The 27,736-nt window shown below is 39.9% G+C and overlaps 1 protein-coding gene across 1 annotated transcript in view; it reads right to left on the reverse strand.

Moving 5' to 3' along the window:
• Nucleotides 1-27,736, reverse strand: part of LOC137632800 (zinc finger protein 64-like) — a 102,916-nt gene that overhangs the window by 20,806 nt on the left and 54,374 nt on the right. Inside the window, exons 10-12 of the mRNA XM_068364896.1 lie at nt 26,338-26,478; nt 9,995-10,114; nt 5,266-5,397 (exon numbers count right to left, since the gene is read on the reverse strand). Coding sequence (XP_068220997.1) covers nt 5,266-5,397; nt 9,995-10,114; nt 26,338-26,478 — 393 coding nt within the window. The remainder of the gene's footprint in view (nt 1-5,265; nt 5,398-9,994; nt 10,115-26,337; nt 26,479-27,736) is intronic.

A 27,736-nucleotide genomic window follows, 5' to 3' on the forward strand; every position in this document is an offset into this window, starting at 1 on the left:
CTCCCTCCGGTGCCTTAAATGACCGTGGAGGTAGCAGCAGTAGGGGATTCAGCATTATGAAGCTTCATCTGTGGTGGATAACGGGGGAGGGTGGGCTTCGGCACCCTAGCAGTACCAGACGAACTCGGTTGAGTCCCTTGTCAGGCTGGGAGGAACATAGAGAGGAGAGATCCCCCCCTTATTTTTTTTTCTTTCGTTTGATGTCGGCTACCCCCCAAAACTGGGAGAAGTGCCTTGGTATATGTATGTATGTATCATTTCTACAAAATAATATAATTTTCATGTTAGATATATATTTCACATTAGTATTATTCATTGTTTTCAAGAGTTAAAGTTAGTCTAATGTCATTATCTCAATTTGTTGACATTCTACACAGTATTTGTCATGTTCTTACATGTACCTTCTCTATTTCCAAGACTGAGAAATCCCCAGAAGCGGAATCAGGTACTTCATAATGTCAGTCACACCCAAGGTGCAATGACAGAAGAACATATGAACCTTTTGTCTAATGAACTAATTTTTATACAGTACAGTATTATGTCTATCTCTCTCAGGGGACAGAAATATATTTCTTTTGTCATCAAAAGATAAATGTATTTTGTTTATAGTATACCTTATAATTATACATTATAGAACACTTCTTGTGTCTAAGGATACAAATGGATATTTTCATTACATTTCTGTGTAACGTCAAGTCCATTATTACTGACGAGTAGTTTTATATCTTTCGAAGGCTATTTATCGTGGAATTATTACAAAATAAGTCACTTAAATGAATACTGTATAAAGCTTTTTTTTTTTTTTACACACAAAATCACATTACCTAGAGAAAATGATCTAAAACAACTTTCTGAAAAATTATTCTATAATCACTTTACAATGAATGGAAAGAATATTTTGGTTGTTTAGAGTGAAATAGAATAGAAAATACAGTAAAGGAAACTTTTGAAAATTTATTGTGTAATCAGCAGTAATCAGATTATTTTGTAGAATGCGGTGTAAAGAGGCAAAACCTGATGAATGGGAGCTAGGAGTGTTGGTGAAAATGGGAAAAAAGGAGACCAGGCATCACACTTCCGTCAGTTATCATGAAAATATATATTATGCTCATTCTAAAGAGACTACAGAGAAAGATGGATGAAAAGCTGAGAGATGAACGAGCAGGATTAAGACAAGGTAAAGTTGTACAGACTAAATTTTCACTTTTAGATATGTGGTACAGTAATGTGTAGAATATGGAAATCCACTTATGATGGCATTTTTGGATTATGAAAAAGCCTTTGATAGTATGTACTGACCAATTTTGTGGAGAGTCCTGCATTATAATGGAGTTCCTCTTAAATATACAAACTTGATTAAGCATGTTTATGAGCATAGCAAGTGCAAAGTTAATGTTAGCGGAGTCCTATCAAATGAATTTCCAGTGAATAGTGAAGTACTTCAAAGGAATGTGTTGTCACCTATGTTGTTTAGTCTTTTCATGGATTTTGTAATGCATAGAACAGTTGGGGATGGTGGAGAAGGATTGGACTGGATTGGTAACAAAAAATTAGCTGATCTAGAGGATGCTGATGATGCTGTCCTTATTAGCAGAATACTGTACCCCAGGACTTGCAAAGCTTGCTTACCAGAATGCATGAAATACTGCATGAGATTGGGCTCAAGATAAATAAAAGAAAGACAGAGATTATGAGAATGGAATATGCAATAGAAGATGAAATACCATTGGAAGGAGAAACGATTAATGAGGTAATCATTCAAATATTTAGGAACTATGGTATCTAACACTGGAGCTTTAAAATTGGAGTTTAATGAAAGTTGAAAAAAGCAAATCAGACAATGGCTGGGTTAAGTAAAATTTGGAAATCAAATTGCCTGAGATAACATATAAAAATCAAGCTATTTATCAATTTAGTGAGAACGGTGTTACTGTACGGACATGAATCGTAGTATGACAATGGAACAATATCTAACATATTTTGTAGATTTGAGAACAAAGCCCTCAAAGGAATATTGGGAGATAAATGGCAGGACAGGATTAGAAACAAAACTATAAGAGAGATTACTCAAGTGCTATATGTGGATGAGATCATGGTGAGTGGTAGATAGAGATGGTCTGGGCATGCTCTTTGCAGTCCACAAGAGAGATTAGTTCACCAAAAGTTTAACTGAGTTCTATGAGGCACCAGAAGAGTAGGAAGACCCAGGCCTATATGGCTGAGGACTCTGAAGCAGGAAGTAGGAGATGATGAATAGATAAGTATTGAATCAAAAGCTAAAGATAGAGATGACTGGCAAAATTTAACGGAGGCCCTTTGCATCAATAGAGGTAGGAGACGGTGAGGGTGATGATGATGATGATGAGAGATTCATACACAAGACTCCTTAAAAATCTTAAAACTAAATCCAGTGTTCAATACAATACTTGACTAACGATATCGGATGTTAATAATTCTAATATTATATGTTAAGAAATGAATCGAGCTGATCTATAAACCTTGACGGTTGAAATCGAACACTACTTCTCAAAAAACAGAAAAGTTAGGCACTACACTACACTGTCCAAAATAGCTCTGCTGCCACACAAATCACATTTCATTCGATACCGATACTGATATAACTTATCCATAAAATCTATTTTTGAAGCCAGAATCAGAATTTTTGAGGGCCTCCAAAAAGACTAAAATCATTTTACTCTGAAGATACATAGGAGGGTCTCCCATAGTGTCACCTGAGGCAAAAACGGAGCTTTGAGTATCACTCGAGCAGTTTTAAAATTCACTGAATTTGTTAATCTCTGATCAAATCATAGCTATTGGAGGAAAAACAAATCAGTCTAGACAGTTCCATTTCTCGGGATTTGAGAGAATTTTCAATCAAGGGTGATAGCTAGAGAATTTTAAATGCAAATGTCGTTAAAGGAATCTGGTCAGTTGAAGATCTGTTAGGAGGGGAGGGAACTTAATTTCCCAGACTTTCAAACAATCTTATTTTGACTTTTATTACAGTTTGCTTTACCTCTCATAATTTTCAGTAAGCACTAACTTAGCCTGATAGTGTTAAGAGACTCAACAACCCCAGCTTTATACTTGGGAGTTGTTATTGGTTCAAAGATAATAACATCATCTGCATAAGTTCCAAGATTGTTTTTAAAGTCAAGCCAGATCTTATTTATTACAAAAAAATATGTGGAGGAACATTAGCAATTACATTCCTAAAGTCACCATGATACCCATCAACAACTACTAGAACTTTATTTGGTAAAAGTTTATGAAACTAAAACATTACCCATCTACTCTTATCTGACTAAATTTGAAAACCAGGACCTCATGATTAATGTGATCACAGGCAGAGCAAAAGTTCAGCCCAATCATACAAATTTTATGGCTAGAATCTAGGAATTTCTGTATAACACTAGAAATTATAAGAAAATAAACATTAAGATCTTTGCATATGCCAAACTGCAAACTAAGGAAAGGAAGTTTACTTTTAGCATATGCAATCGGACATTTTATTTACAGACATTCATCTTTATAAAACCAAGTTTTGTTTGTTCCAATATATGGCATGTCCTCCTGGCATACCCTCTGACTTTGGCATTACTGTCACGACTTTTAATCACCTTTCCCTGAATGATCTCTTTCACATTTGCAGTGCACAAACTATTATTATTATTACTAGCTTAGCTACAACCCTAGTTGGAAAAGCAGGATGTTATAGAGACAAGGGCACCAACAAGGAAAATAGCCCAGTAAGGAAAGGAAATAAGGAAACAATAGTGTGCCTGAATGTACCTTCAAGCAAGAGAACTCTAATCCAAGACAGCGGAAGACCATGGTACAGATGCTAGGGAATAAACCAAGACTAGAGAACAATGGTTTGATTTTGGAGTGGCCTTCTCCTATAAATTAGCTTATTAAGAAAGCCTTTGAGATTTTTGGTGATCAATCTATTCTGAAGAAGTGTTTTAATTCTTTCACTCTACCTTGTTTTGAGTATTGTTCTCCTGTCTGGTCTTCAGCTGCTAATTCTCATCTCAATTTGTTGGACAGGAACTTACGGTCTAATAAATTTCTTATTCCTGATCTAGATATTAATCTCTGGCACTGTCATTCAATTAGTTCATTATGCATGTTGCATAAGATTTTTTATAATTCTGACCATTCTTTACATTCAGATCTTCCCGGACAGTTCCATCCTGTTCGTAATACTAGACATGCAGTTAATTCTAATAGTCAGGCCTTCTCCATCATGAGGTTCAATACTACACAGTATTCTAGAAGCTTTATTCCAGTTGTAACCAAGTTGTTGAAAGAGCTTCCTAATCAGGTAGTTGAATCAGTGGATCTTTAAAAGTTCAAACTTCCAGCAAATGTTTTTATGCTGAACAGGATGACATAAGTCTTTTCATAGTTTATATATGAAATATGTTTTAATGTTGTTATTGTTTTTAAAATATTTTATTTTAATTGTTCATTACTTCTTATATCGTTTATTCATTTCCTTATTTCCTTTCCTCACTGGACTATTTTTCCCTGTTGTAACCTTTGGGCTTATAGCATCTTGCTTTTCCAAATAGGGTTGCAGTTTATCTATTAATAAAAATAATTATAATAATAATAATAAGAGCAGGTTACCATAGCTACTTGCTCTAATCCAAGATCATGGAAAACCACGGTATATGCTATGGCATTGACCAAGACGAGAACAATGGCTTGATTTTGGAGTGTCCTTCTCCTAGGAGAGCGGCTTACCATAGCTAAAGTCTCTCCTACCCTTACCAAGTGGAAAGTAGCCACTGAACGATTACAGTACAGAAGTTAACCCCTTGGGTAAAGTGGGTAAAGAAAAGTTTTTTGGTTATCCTAGTATTGTCAAGTGTATAAAGAAAGAAGAGAAAGTTTAAAGAATATGCCAGACTATTCGGTATATGTGTTGGCAAAGGAAATTAGTCGTAACCAGTGAGGGATCCAATGTAGTACTATCTGGCCAGTCAAAGGATGCAATCCCTCTCTAATGATAGTATCTCAATGGGTGCCTAGTACCTTGGCTAAACTAATCAGTACCTAAATAAAATCCTTAACTTTCTTCTCCACAATCATTATAATCCTAACTCATCCTTTAAGGTATTCATCACACTAATATCATATTGTATTATCTGCTCTTTCATCTGGGAGCATTTTATTTTGACTTAGTTTCATTTTACCATACCACATTCAGAGAAGTATTAATTACAGAGCAATACAGTTTGAGATCAAGCTTACCTGTTGTTTTACACGTAAACGAACAGTAACGGCACTGGAATGGTTTCTCCTGGGAATGAACAAGCATATGCTGCCGTAACCCTGTGGTGCTGGTGCTGACATGTTCACACATTTCACAATGCAGTAGTACACCTGAACGAAAACAGAGAAATGTACAGTAGTACAGTACTGCATAGCTGCATGAGAGGAATTTTAGTACAGTAAATAAATTTATTCAAATAATTAAATGTTATGAGGTGCTTCTTTTACAATAATGGATGAGAAAATAGGAAACAAGCTAACACAAAAGTCCTTGTTAAATCACCCAACTGTATTCTACATTTCTAAAATATACTTTGATTGTAAATTAACTGATGGCACTACTGATAGTGTTACTGTCAATAAAATATAAGTATTCTCACATGTATAAAATGCCCTTTTTCATACTCTAAATAGTTGCTAAAAAAAGTATAAGAAAAACACATGAAAAACAAAAATGGAATTTTAATATCAAAATTATTCCCATATTCACCTGAGGTTCATATGCCTTCCTTCTCAAAGCTGTGCAAATAATATCTATCTTACATATCAACAAATTCCACATTTCCTTTCACTGGTATAATCTTGCCCCTCGTTGAGTATTGTGTTTATATGGTGGTGTATCGCAATGAGAGCACTTGTGTATTGCAAACTCTAAGTCAAAAACTAGTTCAACAGTTTATTGACATCATTAGTTAGTGGGGAGTTGGAATAATATGAACCTCCAGTGAGCAGAGAAATAATTAACTTCATTAATAAAATTTGTATTATTTCTGAATCTCACCTTAGGTTCATATGGCTGACTCATGATTTGATGGAGATGATATAGTGAAAGAAAGAGCTAGTAAATCTTATACCCTAGCCTACATAATTACTGTACAATAATTAGCTGAGACTTACAATCAATAAAAGTAACATTTTAAAATTAATGTCTTTTTCTTAATTATATTAAATCTTACAGAGGGGTCAGCGTGATAATTACTGGCTGGTGGCAGTACACTGAACAGTCACTTTGACTACGTCTGGGACTTCTGAGTGAGGTGAAGGCGACTGAGGTTTGTATAGTTAGGAAAAATTCAAATAACTTTTAAAATTTGTCCTTAGTTCCTACACGAATACAAACCTTCGTCCTTCAAATCCTTTAAAGGAAGACATCCTTAAGTGGGATTGTTAACCTCAGACCTGATAAGATGCTGAGAATAGCATTCCAGACACCTTGTGAACCAGGGTCGATAGTCAGGTTCACAGCCCAGGAAACATATGGTGTTGCAAAAGGAAATCTTTCTTACACAAGTAAGTCTGTCAAGTAAGGCATATAAAATAATTTGATGGGTTTGCCTGTACATAGCCATCTTCCCCCTTGTTAGGAGGATGCAGGAATGAAAATTTCTATTTAACAGCAACAAAAAAGCTGCTTCCCTGTATCTAATTTCATCCAGCTACATAAGATTCCAACTGCTATATCCCCAAGGGAGGGAAATAAAAGAAAAAAAGTAGCAGACTTAAACACACTCACTCTTAATTAGTTATGTGGTAACTGTTATCTTAGACATAATGCTTTTGGTCCTGTGAAGAAGCTAGGGTCACTACACCACTTGCTGAGCAGCAATCACAGGTATGAGTGAAAACATGTCTAAGGACCAATCTAAGAACATTCCCCCAAGGTATGCGAAGTAAAGGTGATCTGACATTTCCAAACTTTAGCGTCAGAAAATTGAGCAACCGAGAAATTTTTCTTGAAGGCCACAGTAGCACCAACCAACTCCTCTTATCTCATGGGCATGCACCTTAACTTGTTCTGATGTGCAGGAGGATCTAGGGTGTAATGCTCTGTTGATGATAGTTTCTCCCAGAAGAAAGGAGATTGTAATTTTGGTGACACACTTTTTAACCCTGCCAGTGCTCAAGAACAGGTTCTGTAACCTGGGCCTGACAGTCTGGGTTCTTTAAAGCACCACCTTACAGCCCTTACAGGCAACAAAAGTAACTCATAAGGATCATTGGTTACTTCTCTCAGTGATGAAACTGTGTAGGTGAATACTTGTAATTATGGATCAATGGACTTTGAGATTTTGCGACAGAATCAGGAATAAAAGATGAAAAAACCTGCCTCTAGTGCCTAGAATGAAAGAATTAATAGGAGAATACATGTAGTTCATTTACTTAACGGGTCACAGCCAGCTCTCCTCAAAGACCGCAACACCTTGCTTACATACCCCGCTAAGTAGAAGAGAGACTATAGCTATAGTCTTCTAGGAGGACATCCCAAAATCAAACCAGTTTTCTCTAAGTCTTGGGTAGTACCATAGCCTCTGTACCATGATCTTCCACTGTCTTAGGTTAGAGTTCTCACGCTTGAATGTACACTCGGGCACACTATTCCATCTTATTTCTATTAATCTGGCTTTGTTAAAGTTTTTATAGTTTATATAGGCAATCCCTTATTTTAAAGTTGCTGTTCTTCAAATATTTTATTTTCCTTCTTTCCTTTCCTCACTGGGCTATTTTCCCTGTTGGAGCCTCTGGGCTTATAGCATCCTGCTTTTCCAACTAGGGTTGTAGCTTAGCAAGTAATAATAATAATAATAGGGGTAGAATTTCCCAGGGAAATCAGGTTTACTCCATACCCCTGGTAAATGCCATTCTGCTTGAGGCTATTTCAGAGCTACTAGAGTCAGTTTTAGTTTACAGTATAGGATGAAAACCCAGATATCACCCTTCGAAGGAGGCAAAAGGGAGGAAAAGCATAAATGTCAAGGCTGTTCTACGGATGCTGAAAAATGTACTTGAGTAGTGTTGCTGGGTCTAGCACTGATAGGCAGTAGACTGGCAGCTTTTTATTTTAGGCTTGTTACGAACATGTCTATTGTCGGGAACACCATGAGCTTAGTCGCTACTTGGGGATGTAAAAACTTTTTTTTATCCAAATATCTGACCCTTGCAAACCAACTTGACCGCTATGACATTCCTTTTGCTAGGAATAAAGTGGGCTGAGAGGCCTACTGCATTACAAATTGCCCATTTGTGTACCAACACACCTGTTTGACAGAGTCTGTCATAGTTTGCCACCTTTCTTGTTGACATACTGTATGTCACTACGAGTGTGATGTCATTTGTCAATGCAACCGAGCGACCAACTAGATGAAACTTGAGTACTGAAGGGCTAGGTAGCTGCCTTCAACTCCAGAACATTGAGATTAAGAGACTTGTCTTTGTAGGATCATTGTCCTGATGTAAGATGGTCCATGAGATGGGGCACACACCCTTTCTTTGACGCATCTGTTAAAAGAGCATCTGGAGAGGGTCACTCTAAGGGGGATCCTCGAAACACATTCTCCTCATCTAACCACTAAAGTAGGTTGAATTTGGTGTCGTGCTCAACCAGTACCAGGGTCAGAGGGGAATCTGTGGTTTGCAACCAGTGTCTCTTTAGACCCCATGGCAACAATAATAGATGGAGAATCTGTGGTTTGCAACCAGTGTCTCTTTAGACCCCATGGCAACAATAATAGATGGAGAATCTGTGGTTTGCAACCAGTGTCTCTTTAGACCCCATGGCAACAATAATAGATGGAGAATCTGTGGTTTGCAACCAGTGTCTCTTTAGACCCCATGGCAACAATAATAGATGGAGACAACCAGGAGGAACAAGTTTCTCTAACGATGTCAAAAGATCTAGTAGCTGTTACTATTGTTGTTCTGATAACTATGTCTGGTGAACAAAAGGATGACCTAATTTCCTGAATCAGGTTACTTTATCTTGAGATGGATAAACTTTCCCTGTCACCGGATCTATGTCCATACCCAGATATATTCTTCATTGCTAAGGAGAAAGCCTGGATTTCTTTAAATTTGTCACAAACAAGAGGAGTCTGTCCCGATGATGAGGAAGCACAGGCTACGAGTCTCTCACTATTAGCCAGTCGTCTAGATACCAAATCAGACAAATTACGTTGGCATGAGCCAATGCCGACACCAACGTAAACACACCTCGAGTGAATGCTTGGGGGTTGTGGACACCTGGAAGCAAAGAACTTTGAACTGAAGACTTTTTCTAGGATAAAGCGTAGATATTTTCTAGAAAATTTATTTATGAAGATTTGGAAGCATGCAACACTGAGTTCCAGGGAGATCATAAAGTCGTTCTTCATCACTGCATTTCTGATCTTGCTGGATGTTTTCACCCTGAACTGAGCTTGGCGGATGAACCTGTTCGGGGCTGAGAGGTCTACTACAGGTATCCAACCCCATGAAGCATCCAGAACCACACCATAAGAGAGGGGGAAGGCAAACAGAGTGAGGGAGAGAGAACAATTTTAAATACTTTTATGTTTGAGGCTGGAAAAATAGGCTTTGCATGGAAACGAGGTGAATCCCCTGGAAAGATTTACTGTAATCAAACCCACATCAAACCAATGGCCAGTAATTAAAAACATCATCTTTAATTACCTCATATATTCCTATAATTACTACCTTTACAAGGAACCTTGCATGTAATTAGTTCTTAAATTAATGGAACTCTGGTAAGATTCACTGATATCAAACTCTCATCAAAACAATGGGCAGTAAGTAAAAACATCATCTTTACTTAGTTTATATATATTCATGTAATTACTACCTATATTAGGAACCTTTCATGTAGTTAAGTTCCTAAATTATTGGAGCAAACAAAAGTATAAAATCAACATTATAAAATCATAGAAAAACATACTTGCATGAGACTTTTCATGATCCTTCAGGTGCTTTCGACTGTTGCCCTGGAAATCACACTTGGGACAACCAAACTTTATCCCCTGGAAGTGATTCAGCTTCATGTGGACTGTCAAATTTGCTGAAAAGAGAATAAACTGGTGTTTTATGTATAATATAACTAAAGTTATATATACTGTATATATATATATATATATATATATATATATATATATATATATATATATATATATATATATATATATATGTTTATATGTTTATATATATATATATATATATATATATATATATATATATATATATATATATATATATATATTATTTATATATATATATATATATATATATATATATATATATATATATACATATATATATATATATATATATATATATATATATATATATATATATATATATATATATATATAGTAACCCATAACCATGCATATCAGATGCAATCACAGATTTTGTTCAGAATCCGGAAAGTGTTAGTTCAACATCATTAGGGTTAGAACCCTAACAACTCAACTGTAACTCCAAACCCTACACTGTTTTTCATCAGTTGATTTGATTTTGCTATCACTATGCTATAAATATAAAAATTTCTGCATCTAAATATTATAGTAATTGTAGAAGTATTCTATAATCTAATAAGATTCTTCACATTTTACCGACCAAAAATCTAAAGGTCTTCTTTTCAAATTTTCAGTCAGCTGATTGCCCTAACCCTAGCAAGTGTCTACGTATATCAATTCATGTACACAACAGCCAAATTGGGGATTTCTTACTCTATTTGTTCTTGATATGTAAAATATTCTTAGAGTAATTACCTTACACTGTATTTTATTTTCCTTACTTTTAACAATGACCATTTAAAGTTTTTTTATTTATTCATTGCACATTCTTATACGTATGTATTTTTGTTGCGAGGCCGTCAAGCTAAAATAGTTTCTATTCATTATTACGCTATTGAACTAAAAATTCTACCAATAAAGAATAGACAAAATATTCAAAGCACAATCTTTCTAAGATGTAAAGAAAATGTTAATCCTATCATAGCAAGCATCTTGATTTAATAGTTATTGGTTGACGTAAAATTCAACATAAAAGAAAGTTATGGAGGAATAGGGTAATTGTAGTTTTAAGGGTACTCAAAAAATGTACGTGATTTGAAAGAAGAGTAGAGATCATATAGATAAAATATAAAAGAAATGTAGTTATTTCATTAGGACTGAAATTCACAGATGCGGTAAAAGAATCACAAGATAATTTCTGATTCCAAGAAGATGGGAAGAGGGAATAACAACAGTGAGTGGTGGGTAGAGGAAAGAAGTTGACAGAAAATACTACAAATATATAATTTGTATTTTTCCAAGCTATACAAATTGTTGTCATTTATATGGGGTTGCTGGGCAATTGCTGTGCATAACACACTACACTTGTTCCAAGCGCTTACCCACAGCACTTTTCTGCACAAGACTTGAGGGGCGGTTCAGTCGGGTGTTTATTCCTATGCAGATACAAACTTCTGAGTCATTTATATGGGGAGTTTTCCTTAAAAGGGAGGACGTCTCGGTGAAGCTACGAGGTCTGCCCTTCTCTCTCAAGATACAATTACTATAGTAATAGCAAAAGATCAGAGCAAACTATTTGTGAACAGTGTAGCCAGCTCATAACAAAGCTGGGCCTTCTGTTCCATTCTAGAGAGCTTTGCCAGGGAGAAGTGATATGAACATCGTGTTGCATATCATCAATATATTCTAATATATCAACCAGTATACAATTCAAGATATTCTTACCTATATTAGGGTAGATTCCAAGTGAAGGCTTCAAGTCCAATCAAGATCACCATCTGCCTTAGTACTCATAATCTACCCTTATAATGCAGGGAATAACAAAGCCCGGGATAACAGCAGTTACCTGTTCCATAAGAACTTAAAATTACGACTATTTATTGTGAAACAACAATAGGGCTTATAGAAAAGATGTCTAAAGACCTGTGTGTGCAATCTCTGAGGTAATGATTCGTAAAAGGGGTTTGTCTCTTCCAAACTCCGGCTTTTAGATCTTGTGCTACAGAACAGTTCTTGTGGAATGCTAGGGTGTCGCTAAGCTCTGGTATATCATTAGCTCGAGGGGTGGCCCTTGGTGATGCTTCCCGTGAGGACTTAAAAGCTCGCATAATAGTTTCTCTCAACCGGAAAGAAATAATATTTCTGGAAACTTTGTTTTTGGAGCAGCCAGGGCTCACAAGTAAGTTGGAGATTTTAGGCCTAACATAATGTGTTCTCTTTAAATATTCACACACTGCCCTTACATGACATAGTACACAATATAGTATCATGTCATCCGGATCATCTGTTACCTCTTTGAGAGATAAGAATGTGAATGAGTCAAATTTGAAATCGTTATCAGCCGGATTTTGGGTTTTGGCCATAGATTCTGGAACAAAGGACAAAGATAGTTCTCCCCACTCTCTGGAATGTGCAACAAGATGAGACAGGCTATGCAATTCACTCAAACTCTTGGCTGAAGCCAAAGCAAGGAGAAAGATGATAAGTTCTCTGTCTCAGGCTTTATGCAGAGGTTTGTATGGGGCTTTCTTCAAGGCCCATAAGATCTGTGACTGTAGCCTATGAGGGCTCCTGACACGATGAACTTGGAGGAGAGATAACGCTCGCAGCCAAACCCAACTTACACTTCTCATTGCTAACAGAAGGCATAGGGGGAACAATCTCTCTTGGATCAGTTTGTATGATGAGGACGATATCTCTCCTACTGGGAGGATGAACACTCCCTACACTACTGACATGGTGATTCCACAGCCACTCACTACACTACTCACATAGTGACTTCACAGAACACCTTTAACCTCTACATGAAGGACAAACCGGGTGTGGATCCACTTCTACAGGAGTTATAAATGTACCACAGGGGCAACCATCTCGGCCAGGGCACGAATGGATCAAATTCGACATACTGTCGAAAGGCACACACTTATAACTAACAAATAATGAAAACACGGAAGTGACAAAGAATGTCAAAGACACAAAAGACACAAGCACTAAACGCTATAAGGTTATCAAGTAGGCGGTTGTCTGATCGCAGAGAAGGAGGGCTCTTTTGACCTTCCTTGCCAAGAGCTGGGGGTAAGCCCTTGGTACAAGCGTAGTGCATCATGCATAGCTGTTGCCCAGCAATGCAGCATGATGTAATCAAACTGATTTCTTTTTATATTGTCTGGCTGTAGAAGAAAAAAACTGGAAGTAAGCGCATATAAACGACTGTGAAATTTGTATCCGTGTAGGAATAAACTATTTTTGAGTTGCATTTGCAAGTTTGAAGGAGACGATTATTAACAGAGATGCAAGAGTATAAAGATGTTTGTCAAGAGGAGAGGAAAAAAAAAAGGCCATTAATAATATGGGATGAGCAAGGACTCTAGGAAAAGTAAGCGGGTAGGAAGTAAAATACATAAAAGGGTTAACTCATAAATGCATCTCAAAATAAAATATGCACATAAAGAGGTGGTCTGAGGAGAATACAATTCTGTGACAATTTAATAGTTATTTCCTGGATGTGGAAAATGGAAGAGACTAGGGTGAATGATGCAAGATTTAAAAGAACACTTAGGATTGAGAAGTCTCGTGGAAGTAAACTGAGGATTTAAGTTTGGAAATGAAGTTGAAAAATGAAAGATACATGACGCTGACAGGATTACGATTGAAATGCTGCGATACTTTAGTGAAAATGAATAGCTGTTAAAGGTGTACAAGGTTTGCCTGGATGACGTTCAAGTTCTACAAAAATGGGTGATGGGAATAATTGTTCCTTTGTGGAATGGTAAAAGCATCACAGGAAGCTACATATATGATAGAAAAATAAAATTACTTAGTACATTATACAGTATGGCCAAATTTTGAAAGAGAAATACAGAAATACAAATTTAAAAGTAATTTGTATTTTTCCTGATACAAACTTTGAGCTCTTTATTAGAGAATATACTTTCGGCAAAGCTGGAAGACTAGCCTGCTAATGAGGGGGAGGAGGGGGTGAAGGGTGATAGTACAGGCTACCCTGTCACCACACAAACACATACTGTTGTTATTTCGTCACTTTTAATGGCAGGGAGGAATTGCAGGGGGACAGGTGATGGCAGGCCAAATTTATAAAATGAGCTCAAGGTTTGTATCGTTAAGAAAAATGCAAATTACTTTAAATTTGTCATTTGTTCCGACAATAAATACAAACCCTTTCGCTCTTTATTAAGGAAGACTCACCCATAAGGTGGGTGGAAGTCCTTACCCTCTGGCTGGTTTTAGACCCAGGGTTTCCCTCCTTTGTGGTCCGCATGTATAAGGGAGAAAACCCGACATCTCACTAAATCCTACATGCAATAGCACATTCTAGTGACCAGAGCAATTAGCATGATATGATACTAGCAGTGTGACAAGTCTAGGTAAGAAGTCTTAGAAACATAGGAATCTTTGAACCAACCCTAGATGTTACCCAATCCCACCTCGCCATGGAGTTTGGGGATGCAACAAATATATATTTCTATACCAGGTTACACAAGGGAAATGGTTATTGCCTGCAGACAGAGGAGGCCAGCTTGCAGAGTACTATAGGTGCTGTTCCCAAGAGAGGGGAAGGTGAAAGAAAGAGCCAGTCACTCTCATCATTCATCCCAGACTTAATCCTGGCTAACCTCTGCCCTCCACCATCTGCTACTTGTCCATCAAGGAGCCTGAGGTGTCTAAACCACTTGTTGTGCAGCCAACACAGGACCAATAGAGAAGGTCTCCCTGTTTCTGTGGGTCATATCTTGCAAATTATAGGTGGTGAAGGCTGTTTGACACTTCCACACCCGCTTACACTGTAGTTCTTCTTCAACGTCAGGGACGTACTAATGCCCCTACCGTCATGAGCTCTGGGTCGTCTCGTCTCCAGAGGGATCAGGATTCAACGCTCAGTCTATAACCTTGCGAATCTATGCGGAGATTTTGTTTTTGGTGATCCTTTTCTTGACCTTTCCTGTGCTGACAAAGAGTGCTACCACTCAGGGGTGAGCTCCTGCGGTTCTCTTAAGGTAGTACAGTACCTCAACTCCTCATTGGACAAAGTAGCAGTTTCTGGATCATCAGTTACATTGTGAAGACTCCCAATCTGGAAGGTGCCTAATCTAGGATATGCTACTCCCGGATTTTGAGTCTTGGCGATAAACTCATGGACAAAGCCGAGCATTACCTTTCCTAATCCCCTTGAATGGGAAACATCGTAGGAAAGACCATGGCGTTCGCCAATTCTCTTGGCCGAGGCCAACGCAAGCAGGAACACCGTCTTCTAGGTCAGGTGAAGATGTGATGCCTGGCATAATGGTTTGTAGGAGCACCCTTTAGACACCGAAGAATGTGAATCACGTTCCAAGGAGGTGGTCTAACTTCTGACTGAGGAAAGGTAAGCTTGAAAGTCCGTAAGAGGAGAGGCAATACTAACGAAGAGGAAATGTTAAATCCTTTCAGTCTAAAGGCAAGGCTCAAGGCTGAGCAATAGCCTTTCACTGCCGAGACCAAGAAAAGTTATTCCTCCCTAAGGTACACAAGGAACTCGGCTATTGCTGAAATAGTGGCATCGAAGGGACAGATACTCATTTCACAACACCAATCACAGAAGACAGCCCACTTAGCCTGGTAAACAGTAGTTGTAGATTTCTGTAAGCATCTGGACATCCTTCTTGCAACTTGTGGAAGATGTTAACATGCGGTTGTCTGAGAAAGTCGTGTCATGAAGGGAGTTCTCTCAGGACTTCCGTTGGCCGCTGAAGAAGGTCCAGGAATCATTATGCAAGATGCCATAGCAGAGCTATGAGGGTCATTGCTAGGTTTGACGATGATCTTGCCTTGTTAAGCACTCTTCTCATCAGGCAGAACGGGAAAAGGCGTAGACGTCGTTGTTGTCCCACCATTGTTGAATTATATCCTGCCAGAGGGCCTGGGGATCCGGGACTGGAGAACACTAGAGGGGGAATCTGTTGTTCAGTGACATTGCGAACAAGTCCACTGTTGGGGAACCCCACAAAGTCAGACTTTGTTGTCTATCACTCACTGAATCACTCCTGGACCTAAAAGGAGATCTCCCTGGATTGCGGAGGACGTTTTGGGTGATCCTCCTATCTGCGCTGTGCAACTAGGATGAAGAGCTCTGGGAGGTGAAGCGTAGCCTGCGCTCTGACAAAGAAGGTGCGATAGTCTAGACTCCCCAGGGGGACCGGCGAGAACTCCTAGACTCGGAAAAAGGAACAGGAAGAGGCAAGGCTGGAGAGCGTCGAACTAGCTTGAAGCAAGTAACACCTGCAGGGGAACCATGAGGCTAGGCTGGAGCGTGTCAAACTTGCATGGAGGCGAGCAACATCTGAAGGCAAACCACACTCTGAGGGGCTGGAAAAAGGCTGGGGCGAAGGTGAACGCCATCTATCTCAAAGTCCCACATGGTGGAGACCACTCTGAGGAGGACTAAACCCGAGAATAGGAAAGGTGACTCCCAAGAGGAACAGGAACATGGTTCGGACTTTGGCCCCCTCTGCAGGCTGAGCGAACTTGGAACAAGGGGTGAGTGCTGTCATCTGCGGCAGTAACTGCAGCAGGCGAAGACAGAGAACTCAGGTCAGGGAATGCTGCGCCGGACACGGAACCAAGTTACTCCTCCGGTACAAAACCTTCATAGCCCTTCGAGGGAAGATCCAAATCTACCTCTGAAGAAGCAGGTGTGCACTTTCTCTCTGCTCCCAGCTGCAACAGGTTGAAGAGAACTCCCTTCAACAGAGGACCAACAACACTAAGGGAAGGCCAAATCCCCAATAAATTATCGACAGAGATAGACTCACCTGCGAAGGGTGGCATGGCTTTGCTAGGACAAGTGGCAACGTCCTTCGAACCTAAGGGTTGTCCTGGGGTTAAAGGGTCAACACTCCTACTTGATTTATCCAATGGGGGGAGGCTGAGCAACAAGCAGCTTCAGGAAGAGATCGAGGGGTGGAAGAAGTACAAGGTTTCTTCAATTTTGGGGATGACCGCGAAGAAGAATCCCTCATTTACTTCTTGCAGTGCCTTCTAAATCTCACCCACTGGGAGGATGACCACTCTCAACACTCTTCACAGGTGTCATCCTGATTACACAGTTGTCCTGGCCGTACCGGATACAACAAATGGGGGTCAATCTCGACCGCATTTGCGCTCTTCAGGTCCAGGACACGTCCGCATGTTGACCTGAAAAGAGAAAGCAGAAAAAGATAAGTCAGTATGGCAGTCAGTGTGGGCGGTAGAGAGATGACATCCACTCTCAACCGAGCCAAAATCAAAATTGATGAGACAAGATCGGTGTGTGAGCAGGATAGCTGGTACTAGCCCCCGCTAAAAGTCTTATGGTTAGTCTTCCAGCATCACCAAAACTATATTCCCTAATAAAGAGTGAAAGGGTTTGTATTTACTGTCGGAACAAATGGCAAGTTTAGTAAGGGAATAACAGTGAATACTTAGAAAAAACATGGTGTGATTCAAGAGCCTCTAGTAAATTGTAATTGTTTAGTGGTTACTTTCTACTTGGTAAGGTTAGAAGAGACTCTTTAGCTATGGTAAGCAGCTCTTCTAGGAGAAGGCCCTCACTCCAAAATCAAACCATTGTTCTCTATTGTTGGATAGTGCCACAGTCTCTGTACCATGGTCTTCTACTGTCTTAGGTAAGAGTTCTCTTGCTTAAAGGTACACTCAGGCACACAATTCGATCTGTTTCCTTATTTCCTTTCCATTTCTCTAGGGGCAATTTTCCAGGTTGGAGCACTTTGGCTTATAGCATCTTGCTTTTCAAACTAGGGTTGTAGCTTAGCTAGTAATAACAATACGTAATCAACAATAATGAAAGTTTGAAAGTTGAGGGAAAAAACTGAATGTGGTATACATAGACATATCAGAAAATTATGATAGAATTAATAAAAGCAGCAAAGTGAAGGGTTTCCAGTATGCATGGTATAGATGTGTGATTTGCTGAGAGAAACCAATACTGTATTAATGATCGTACTATAGTATGTGTGAGAGTTTGAAGTTTGTCTTCATCCATCTACCAAGGCACTTTCCCCAATTTTGGGGGGTTAGCCGACATAAAAACAAGAACAAAAGGGGACTTTTCTCCTCTTAGGTCCTCCCACCCTGACGAAGGATTCAGCCGAGTTTGGTTGGTACTATTAGGGTGTCACATCCCACCCTTCCCCGTTATCTACCACAAATGAAGCTTTATATCCCGAATCCCCTACTGCAGCTACCTCAGCGATCATCAAGGCAACTGGGGGAAGCAGCAGGGCCTATTGGAACTACGTCACAAATGTTCACCATTCATTCCTATTTCTAGCTTGCTCTTTTGCCTCTCTCACATCTATCATCATATCACCTCAAGCTTTCTTCACTCCATCCATCCACCCAAACCTTGACCTTTCTCTTGTCTCTTATATTTCTCCCATCAACTCATGCATTCATTATCTTCTTCAGCAGATGGCCATTTTCCATTCTCTTTAAATGGCCAAACCACCTCAACACATTTATATCCAATCTAACTGTTAATTAATTTCTTACACCCATTCTCACCCTCACTATTTCCTTCCTAACCCTATCTAATCAAGATACACTCTACTCTTCAGACACTTCATCTTGAACCCATTCAATTTCTGTCTCTCTTGTTACTTTTATTCCCCACAACTACGATCCATACATCACAGTTGGTACAATCACTTTCTTATACATAATTCTTTACAATCAATCCTATCCCTCTATTCTTTACATTCCTTGACTTCCCCTAAAAATTTACATCCTTCATTCACTCTCTAACGTACATCTGCTTCCCCTCCACCAATTGCAGCAATCACAGACCCTAAGTACAGTACTCAAACAGATCTACTTCCTCAAGTAACTCCATTCAACATGACACTCAACCTAGCCCCACTCTCCCTTCTAGTGCATCTCATAAACTTACTCTTACCCACATTAACTTTCAACTTTCTTCCCTCACACATTTTCAAAAACTCTGTCACTAATAGACCCAACTTCTCCTTCGAGTCTGCAATCAATACTGTATCATCCGCAAACAAGTGATTCACCTACCACTTATGATCCATCTCATCGCTCAGTTTCAATCTTCAACCAAGCACTCAAGCACTCACCTTTCTCACAACTCCATCAACAAACAAATTGAACAACCATAGTGACATCACACATCCCCGTCTCAGGCCCACTTTCAATGGAAACCACTTACTCACTCCATTTCCTAAAATGTTATTTTTATAATAAAATAAATTTTTGAATATACTTACCCGGTGATTACATAAGCTGCAACTCTGTTGCTCGACAGAAAACTCTACGTTAAAAATCCGCCAGCGATCGCTATGCAGGTAGGGGGTGTACTTCAACAGCGCCATCTGTCGTGCCGGTACTCAGTACTCAATGTAAACAAAGAACTCAATTTTCTCCTCGGTCCACTGCGTCTCTATTGGGGAGGAAGGGAGGGTCCTTTAATATATAATCACCGGGTAAGTATATTAAAAAATTTATTTTATTATAAAAATAACATTTTTCAATATTTAACTTAGCCGGTGATTATATAAGCTGATTCACACCCAGGGGGGTGGGTAGAGACCAGCAATAAATGTTTACATTATTATGAGCTAAGGATTTTTATTTCATTTTAGCAGTTATCAAAATAACAAACTTAAAATAAATAAGTACCTGGTAAGGAAGTCGACTTGAACAATTACTCTGCCTTTTTAAGTACGTCTTCCTTACGGAGCCTCGCGATCCTCTTAGGATGCTGAGCGACCCCTAGGAGCTGAAGTATCAAGGGTTGCAACCCATACAACAGGACCTCATCAAAACCTCTAATCTAGGCGCTTCTCAAGAAATGACTTTGACCACCCGCCAAATCAAGTAGGATGCGAAAGGCTTCTTAGCCTTCCGGACAACCCAAAAACAATAATAAAACATTTCAAGAGAAAGATTAAAAAGGTTATGGAATTAGGGAATTGTAGTGGTTGAGCCCTCACCCACTACTGCACTCGTTGCTACGAATGGTCCCAGAGTGTAGCAGTTCTCGTAAAGAGACTGGACATTCTTAAGATAAAAAGACGCGAACACTGACTTGCTTTTCCAATAGGTTGCGTCGAATATACTTTGCAGAGATCTATTTTGTTTAAAGGCCACGGAAGTTGCGACAGCTCTAACTTCGTGTGTCCTTACCTTCAGCAAAGCTTGGTCTTCCTCATTCAGATGGGAATGAGCTTCTCGTATTAACAGTCTGATAAAATAGGATAAAGCATTCTTTGACATAGGCAAAGATGGTTTCTTAACTGAACACCATGAAGCTTCAGACGGGCCCCGTAAAGGTTTTTAAATAGAACTTAAGAGCTCTTACAGGGCATAAGACTCTTTCTAGTTCATTTCCAACCATACGATAAGTTTGGAATATCGAACGATATTGGCCAAGGCCGAGAAGGCAGCTCGTTTTTGGCTAGAAAACCAAGTTGTAGAGAACATGTAGCCGTTTTGGATGAGAATCCGATGTTCTTGCTGAAGGCATGAATCTCACTGACTCTTTTAGCTGTGGCTAAGCATACCAGGAAAAGTGTCTTCAAGGTGAGATCTTTCAGGGAGGCTGATTGTAGCGGTTCGAACCTGTCTGACATAAGGAATCTTAGTACCACGTCTAAATTCCAACCAGGTGTAACCAAATGACGCTCCTTCGTGGTCTCAAAAGACTTAAGGAGGTCCTGTAGATCTTTATTGTTGGAAAGATCTAAGCCTCTGTGACGGAAGACTGATGCCAACATGCTTCTGTAACCCTTGATAGTGGGAGCTGAAAGAGATCGTTCTTTCCTCAGATATAAGAGGAAGTCAGCTATTTGAGTTACAGAGGTACTGGTCGAGGATACGGATACTGACTTGCACCAGTTTCGGAAGATTTCCCACTTCGATTGGTAGACTCTAAGGGTGGATGTTCTCCTTGCTCTAGCAATCGCTCTGGCTGCCTCCTTCGAAAAGCCTCTAGCTCTCGAGAGTCTTTCGATAGTCTGAAGGCAGTCAGACGAAGAGCGTGGAGGCCTTGGTGTACCTTCTTTACGTGTGGCTGACGTAGAAGGTCCACCCTTAGGGGAAGTGTTCTGGGAACGTCTACTAGCCATCGAAGTACCTCGGTGAACCATTCTCTCGCGGGCCAGAGGGAAGCAACTAGCGTCAACCTTGTCCCTTCGTGAGAGGCGAACTTCTGCAGTACCTTGTTGACAATCTTGAACGGAGGGAATGCATATAGATCTAGATGTGACCAATCTAGGAGAAAGGCATCTATATGAACTGCTGCTGGGTCCGGGATTGGTGAGCAAAAAATTGGGAGCTTCTTGGTCATCGAGGTTGCGAAGAGATCTATGGTTGGCTGGCCCCAGGTGGCCCAAAGTCTCTTGCATACATCCTTGTGGAGGGTCCATTCTGTTGGAATTATTTGTCCCTTCCGACTGAGACAATCTGCCATGACATTCAAGTTGAATTGGATGAACCTCGTTACTAGTGATATGTCTAGACCTTTTGACCAGGAGAGGAGGTCCCTTGCGATCTCGTACAACGTCAGAGAGTAGGTCCCTCCTTGCTTGGAGATGTACGCCAAAGCCGTGGTGTTGTCCGAGTTCACCTCCACCACTTTGCCTTGAAGGAGAGACCTGAAGCTTTTCCAGGCCAGACGTACTGCCAGTAGCTCCTTGCAGTTGAAATGCATTGTCCTTTGACTCGAGTTCCATATTCCCGAGCATTCCCGACCGTCTAATGTCGCACCCCAGCCTACGTCCGATGCGTCCGAGAAGAGAACGTGGTTGGGAGTCTGAACAGTCAGGGGAAGACCCTCTCTTAGGTTGATATAGTCCTTTCACCAAGTCAGACAAGACTTTATCTTTTCGGAAACCGGGATCGAGACCGCTTCTAGCGTCTTGTCCTTTTTCCAGTGAAAAGCTAGATGGTAAAGAAGAGGACGGAGGTGTAGTCTTCCTAGTGACACAAATTGATCTACGGATGACAGCGTCCCTACCAGACTCATCCACAGCCTGACTGAGCAGCGTTCCTTCTTCAGCATCTTCTGGATGGATAGCAGGGCTGGGGGCTGATCGTCTTGTTCAGCAACGTCCTCATCAGAGGGTTCCTCATCCGAAACTGATGAGGAAACGGCAACGGAGTGGGCAACGTCTGACTCGCTGAATCCGGTCGCACTGGTGGATGCGTGACGGAGCCGGACGCAATATCATGGAACTGCTGCACAGTCTGTGAACTGTCAACAACCATGGGTGCGCGAGGAAGCACAGCGTCAACCCGAAACTGTCTAGACCGTCTGGGTTGTGCAGTCAACACCCTACCGGGTTGCTGAGGTTGACGCACTGCGTCACAACAAGTCACCTCTGCTGGTTGTTGAACGTCCTGAACGACAACAACCACCTCCGAGCGTCGCTTAACGTCAACGTGCGGCTGGCAACCCACACTGGGTCGCCTCGGTGGAGGAACCACCTCAACTGGCAGACGCGAGTAGGTTACCTCAGCGTCAACAGGGCGCACAACCGACCGGTTGGAAGGTTGTTGGCCAGAAGGTTCCTCTCCGCATTTAAGTCCTCTATCAAGGACGCAAGCTTGGACTGCATGTCTTGCAGCAAAGCCCATTTAGGGTCTACGGGAGCAGGTGTGGCAACAGACGGGGTTAGCGACTGAGGCGGAACCGTTTACCATCCCTGAAAGCCTTGTTATGCGTGACATAATAGTACAGCAAAACTTCAAAGGCTCGACAACAGCTGAGAAGTTGACCTGTAAACAACTTGGAGCGTCTCCTGGCTAGGCGCCAGGGAGAGTCTACCAGAATTGAGAAGTCTATCTGGGCAGAGGCATGAACTACCAAGCCGAGAACTTCTCTCGTGTCATATCAGACTCTCGCTCTATAAACCAGTTTAAAAGAAGGGAAAGCAAAGGCTGTATCCCCCAAACTCCTCCTGGTGAAAAACCAGTCGCCTAGCCAACGTAACGCTCTCTAGGAGAGCGAGAGAGCACTAGCTTAAAAACAACGGCTTCGAAGTAGCTAGGCCTAGTGTAACCTCTGACGTTTAGGCGAACGAGGAGCAGCAGTTACAAGATCCGGACGAAGATCCTTAAAAAAATCATCATGATTTAATTAAAGTCCATAGGAGGCTAAGCAGCTTAAGGCTCCTCTCCATCTGACAGAGTCCTCAAGGGAATATCAGTAGGAGGGAGAACAGCAACTTCCTCATCTACAGGAACCTTGTCCGATAAAAGCTGAGTCTCTCACTGGTGCATTAGTAGCGGACCAGAACGCAACGTCATGTAACTGCTTGACAGTCTGTGAACTGTCAACAACTGAACTGTCAACCACAACAGGTGCGTGAGGACGTACAGCGTCCACTCGAGACTGCTTTGACTGCCTAGACTGAGCAATCAAAACAACTCTAGAATGCGGAGGTTGACGGACAGCGTCAAAACAAGTCAACTCCGATTGTTAGTGAACGTCTAGAACGTCAACAGGAGCATCAGCCAGTGGCCTAACGTCAACAGGAGCATCAGCCAGTGGCCTAACGTCCAAATGCGGCTGAAAAACCACACGAGACCGCATCGAGTGTGGTTCTAAACAACCTGACTGACGTGACTAAGCTACGCCAACAGTAAGCACAAAGGAACGTTAGGTTGGCTGAAAGCCAGGATATCGATGAGATAAACGGCTAGACTCAACGGACTAATCGGCAGAATAGTCTTCCATAAGGGAGGCAAGCATATACTGCATGTTTTGCCATACAACCCCTTAAGGATCAACGGAAATGGTTGTGGTAATAGACGAGGGTAACGTCTGTGACCGCAACACTTTGCCTACAAAAAAAGACTTTCGGAGTCTGTGTTACGCTTTTGTTAGGCGGCGAGCAGTTATCCGATGACTGCATAGGGTCAGAGCTGTCCTAATGGCTGTAACCAGGACGCTGGACCTGTCCTGAAAGGACTGACTTTCGCTTAAGGGCTTCGAAACCTTGTGACAGGTTTCTTATGCGAAAAGCCTACGGATGGCGAGGAGAAACAACGTCTCTCTCGTCTTATGGTAGGGGAGATCTTGGTAAGAAACACCCGATACCATAGAGGGAAAACGTCTGTTCGTTGGTCAAGGCCTCTCGAACCCATAAGTCTTTTGACATTACTTCTCCCCTGGGCTTGGGAGCTTGCAAGAGGTCCCGGACTAGGTGAACGACAGGCACGAACAGACGAACCCTCGGACGCAACACTGTAACACTTTGCGCCTCGGACGCAACACTGTAACACTTTGCGCATATCACTTTATCACTTCGATTTTCTGTTTTGCACTTATTTCTACCTGAAACACGCAATTCTACCCTTCATTAAAAGGTAGTAATTGCGAAATAAGTCGTATAACGCAAGCTCATAATACCAGCAAAAAACAGAAAACATATTTTAAGATAAAAAGAAAAATCAGTGGCTGGGAAAGAGACTAAACACTAGTTCATATAACTACGTTTTCAATCTCTCACCGCACATAGCCTGGGGACGAGAATAAAAACCTAAAAACGTTTTATCCTTCCTCCCCGTACAGAGACTAGGGACGAGAGTAACACGAGAACAACGTTACCCGCTTGAACGGAACGTTTTCTCTCCTCTCTCTCCCTCCGTCTCTATCTCTCTCTCTTTCTCTCTTGATTTCGCACCTAAGAGAAGAGCCCAATTATAAATCGTCAAAAAAAACATGTTATTTGACTAAAGGAAAAAAACTGAAAGGTTTTTCAAATAAAAAGTTCCTTTAAATTAGAATTTAAAACATTTAAGCTAAGAAAGAATGAACAAAACGTCAGAATCGATTTACTCTTACTGCAAAGTGAAACCGTGATACACTCTCTCTCTATCGTAACGATAGAGCGCATGTTGAACGTCCTGAACGTCAACAACTGCGTAGCATAAAAAACTAAACGTTAGTTCATCTTTGAAAACAGTACGAAGACTATCAAAGAAATTCTTTCATAAAATATTACATTTAAAAAGTTTTAAATCCTTTAAAAGCTAAAGACGATATAAAGGGCTCAATGTTGATTAACTTCGGTTTCCAAGTTAGGACCGCCTACTCTCAGGAAAGGTCTATATAAACAAAGCATTAATTTATTTTATATGTTTATAAAAAATGGAAAGTTAATCGAAGAGGCCTAATAAAGGCGGAGAGATATAAAATATATAGAGGAAAATCTATAACGTGATAAGATAATTACTAAAAGCCTAAACACACTTCCGTCTAAGGGAAGGGTCGGCCATTTAAAAGTGAAAGAAAGTCCATACTCTCTTTGTCACCATAATTAAATCTATCCAAAACGAGTTCAAGTTTTGAGATGAAGATAAAACACCTGCATAGCGAAAGCTCAAAACTAGAATAGTGTACTTCACCAATAGTTGTGAAAACAAATCCAGTTAGCAACAGCGAATTAGTAGGTCTTGCCGGTAGCCCGACAGAGAGAAAATTGAGTTCTTTGTTTACATTGAGTACTGAGTACCTGCACGACAGATGGCGCTGTTGAAGTACACCCCCTACCTGCATAGCGATCGCTGGCGGATCTTTAACGTAGAGTTTTCTGTCGAGCAACAGAGTTGCAGCTTATATAATCACCGGCTAAGTTAAATATTGAAAAACACGCTTTATTGCCCGTGTAGAAATTCTTCCCTGTTTGCAACAACCTTCCACCAATTCCATATAACCTCATCACATTCCACATCGCTTCCCTTTCAACTATATCATAGGTTTTCTCCAGACCCATAAAGGCAACATGCGCCTACATACTTCTAAATATTTCTTGCATATCTCCCTAACTGTAAAAATCTGATCCATACATTCCCTACCTCTTCTAAAACTCCCTTGTACTTCTAAGATTGCATCCTCTGTTTAATCTTTAATCCTTATAATTAACACTCTACCATACACTTTTCCAACCACACTCAGCATACTATTACCCCTTCAATTACAACACTGAACCATAGAAAATCCGTCATCCACTTTGGTGAGAAACATTAATCAAGATTTGAAAAAATAGAGAGGGATGCAGAACTCTTTTGAAAAATTAAAATAGAAAACCTGATCTATACTTAATTTGTTCTCTGTTCATTTTACAAAACAGTAATTATTCTATAAAAATAAACATCAAGAATCCAAGCAAGTACATGATGGTGTTAACACTATTCAAAACCATATTCTTATTAACTCTGACAAAATCATAAAATCAAAATATCTTACATTTTATAGTACACGCATAGTCGCAGATGATGCACTTGTACGGCTTGGCACCTGTGTGAAGTCGTTCGTGTCGCCGTAAATCTGAACTTGTTTTAAATGCGGCTGAGCACGATTCGTACATGCAACTAAATGGTGTATCTCCTGCAATTATAAAGTTTATAAATACACAAAAGATCACAAGGCAGAATTTTCACTACAATAATTCAAAAACAATAGAATTTAACTAAAACCTTAAAAATACTAACAAATAGAACTTTTCAGAGAAGACCATTAAGAGTGAAAAACATTACCAAACGAGATAGTTACTTGTGGATTAGTTTGTTAAAATTAAACACCAAATCACAAAAATGAAAGAAAATAATAGTCAGGAATCCTTATTAGCTAATGTAGTAAAGGGTAATGACTGTCACACACTGGATAGTCTATAGCCCGAAGGATGTTGAAAATGTGGATAAAATGAGATCCATGTGATGAAGACACAATCTACCAAAAGGTAAACTTCAAATGAAGCAGGTATAACCTGCTATGTTGCTACACTAGGTTCTAAAATCATGGGTTTGACTCTGGGAGTATTGCAATTCTTGAAACAAAAGTTGACAGGTAAAATCTTGTGAAAATTATCTGTAAATATATCAGATTCTATTGATACAAATCTCAACTTAATCATATTTCTCATGAGAAGAGATGAACAGTATATTGGGAGGAGAGTGATGGAAATGGAGGTACAGGGAACGAGAAGGAGAGGGAGACCAAAGCGAAGGTGGATGGACTGTATCAAGGATGACCTTCAATCAAAGGGATTAACCGGTGATGAAGTGTGGGACAGAGGTAGATGGAGAAAGCTGACCAGAAACATCGACTCCACATAGAAGTGGGAAAAGATGTAGACAAAGAAGAAGAAAAATAAATGGATACTGCATTTGATATGCATACATAGTAGCATTGTGCGTTCGTACATACCGCACAGTACAGTTCATTGTGATTTTTAACTTAAATATGTACTTGTTGATATAAAATTAATTTCAAATAAATAATCATTAGACTAAAAGGAAAAACATGTTACGACCAGTCATTTATTTACCAAAATGAAAGAAAAATATATCGCTAATGTATTTGCTATGCATACGTATTAGCATTTTGCATTCGTACATACAATAGTTTTGTTTATTGTGTTTTTTAAGTTAAAAATGTACCTACTGATATAAAATTCATTGTAAATAAATAATCATGAGAGAGAGACTATTGTTTATTGTGTATTTTAACTTAAAAATGTACCTCTTGATATAAAATTCATTGTAAATAAATAATAGAGAGAGAGAGAGAGAGAGAGAGAGAGAGAGAGAGAGAGAGAGAGAGAGAGAGAGAGAGAGAGAGAGAATGGTGATGAGAGTGATGCGTC

This window comes from Palaemon carinicauda, chromosome 42 (assembly GCF_036898095.1).
Source record: "Palaemon carinicauda isolate YSFRI2023 chromosome 42, ASM3689809v2, whole genome shotgun sequence".
Classification (NCBI taxonomy): Eukaryota; Metazoa; Arthropoda; class Malacostraca; order Decapoda; family Palaemonidae; genus Palaemon; species Palaemon carinicauda.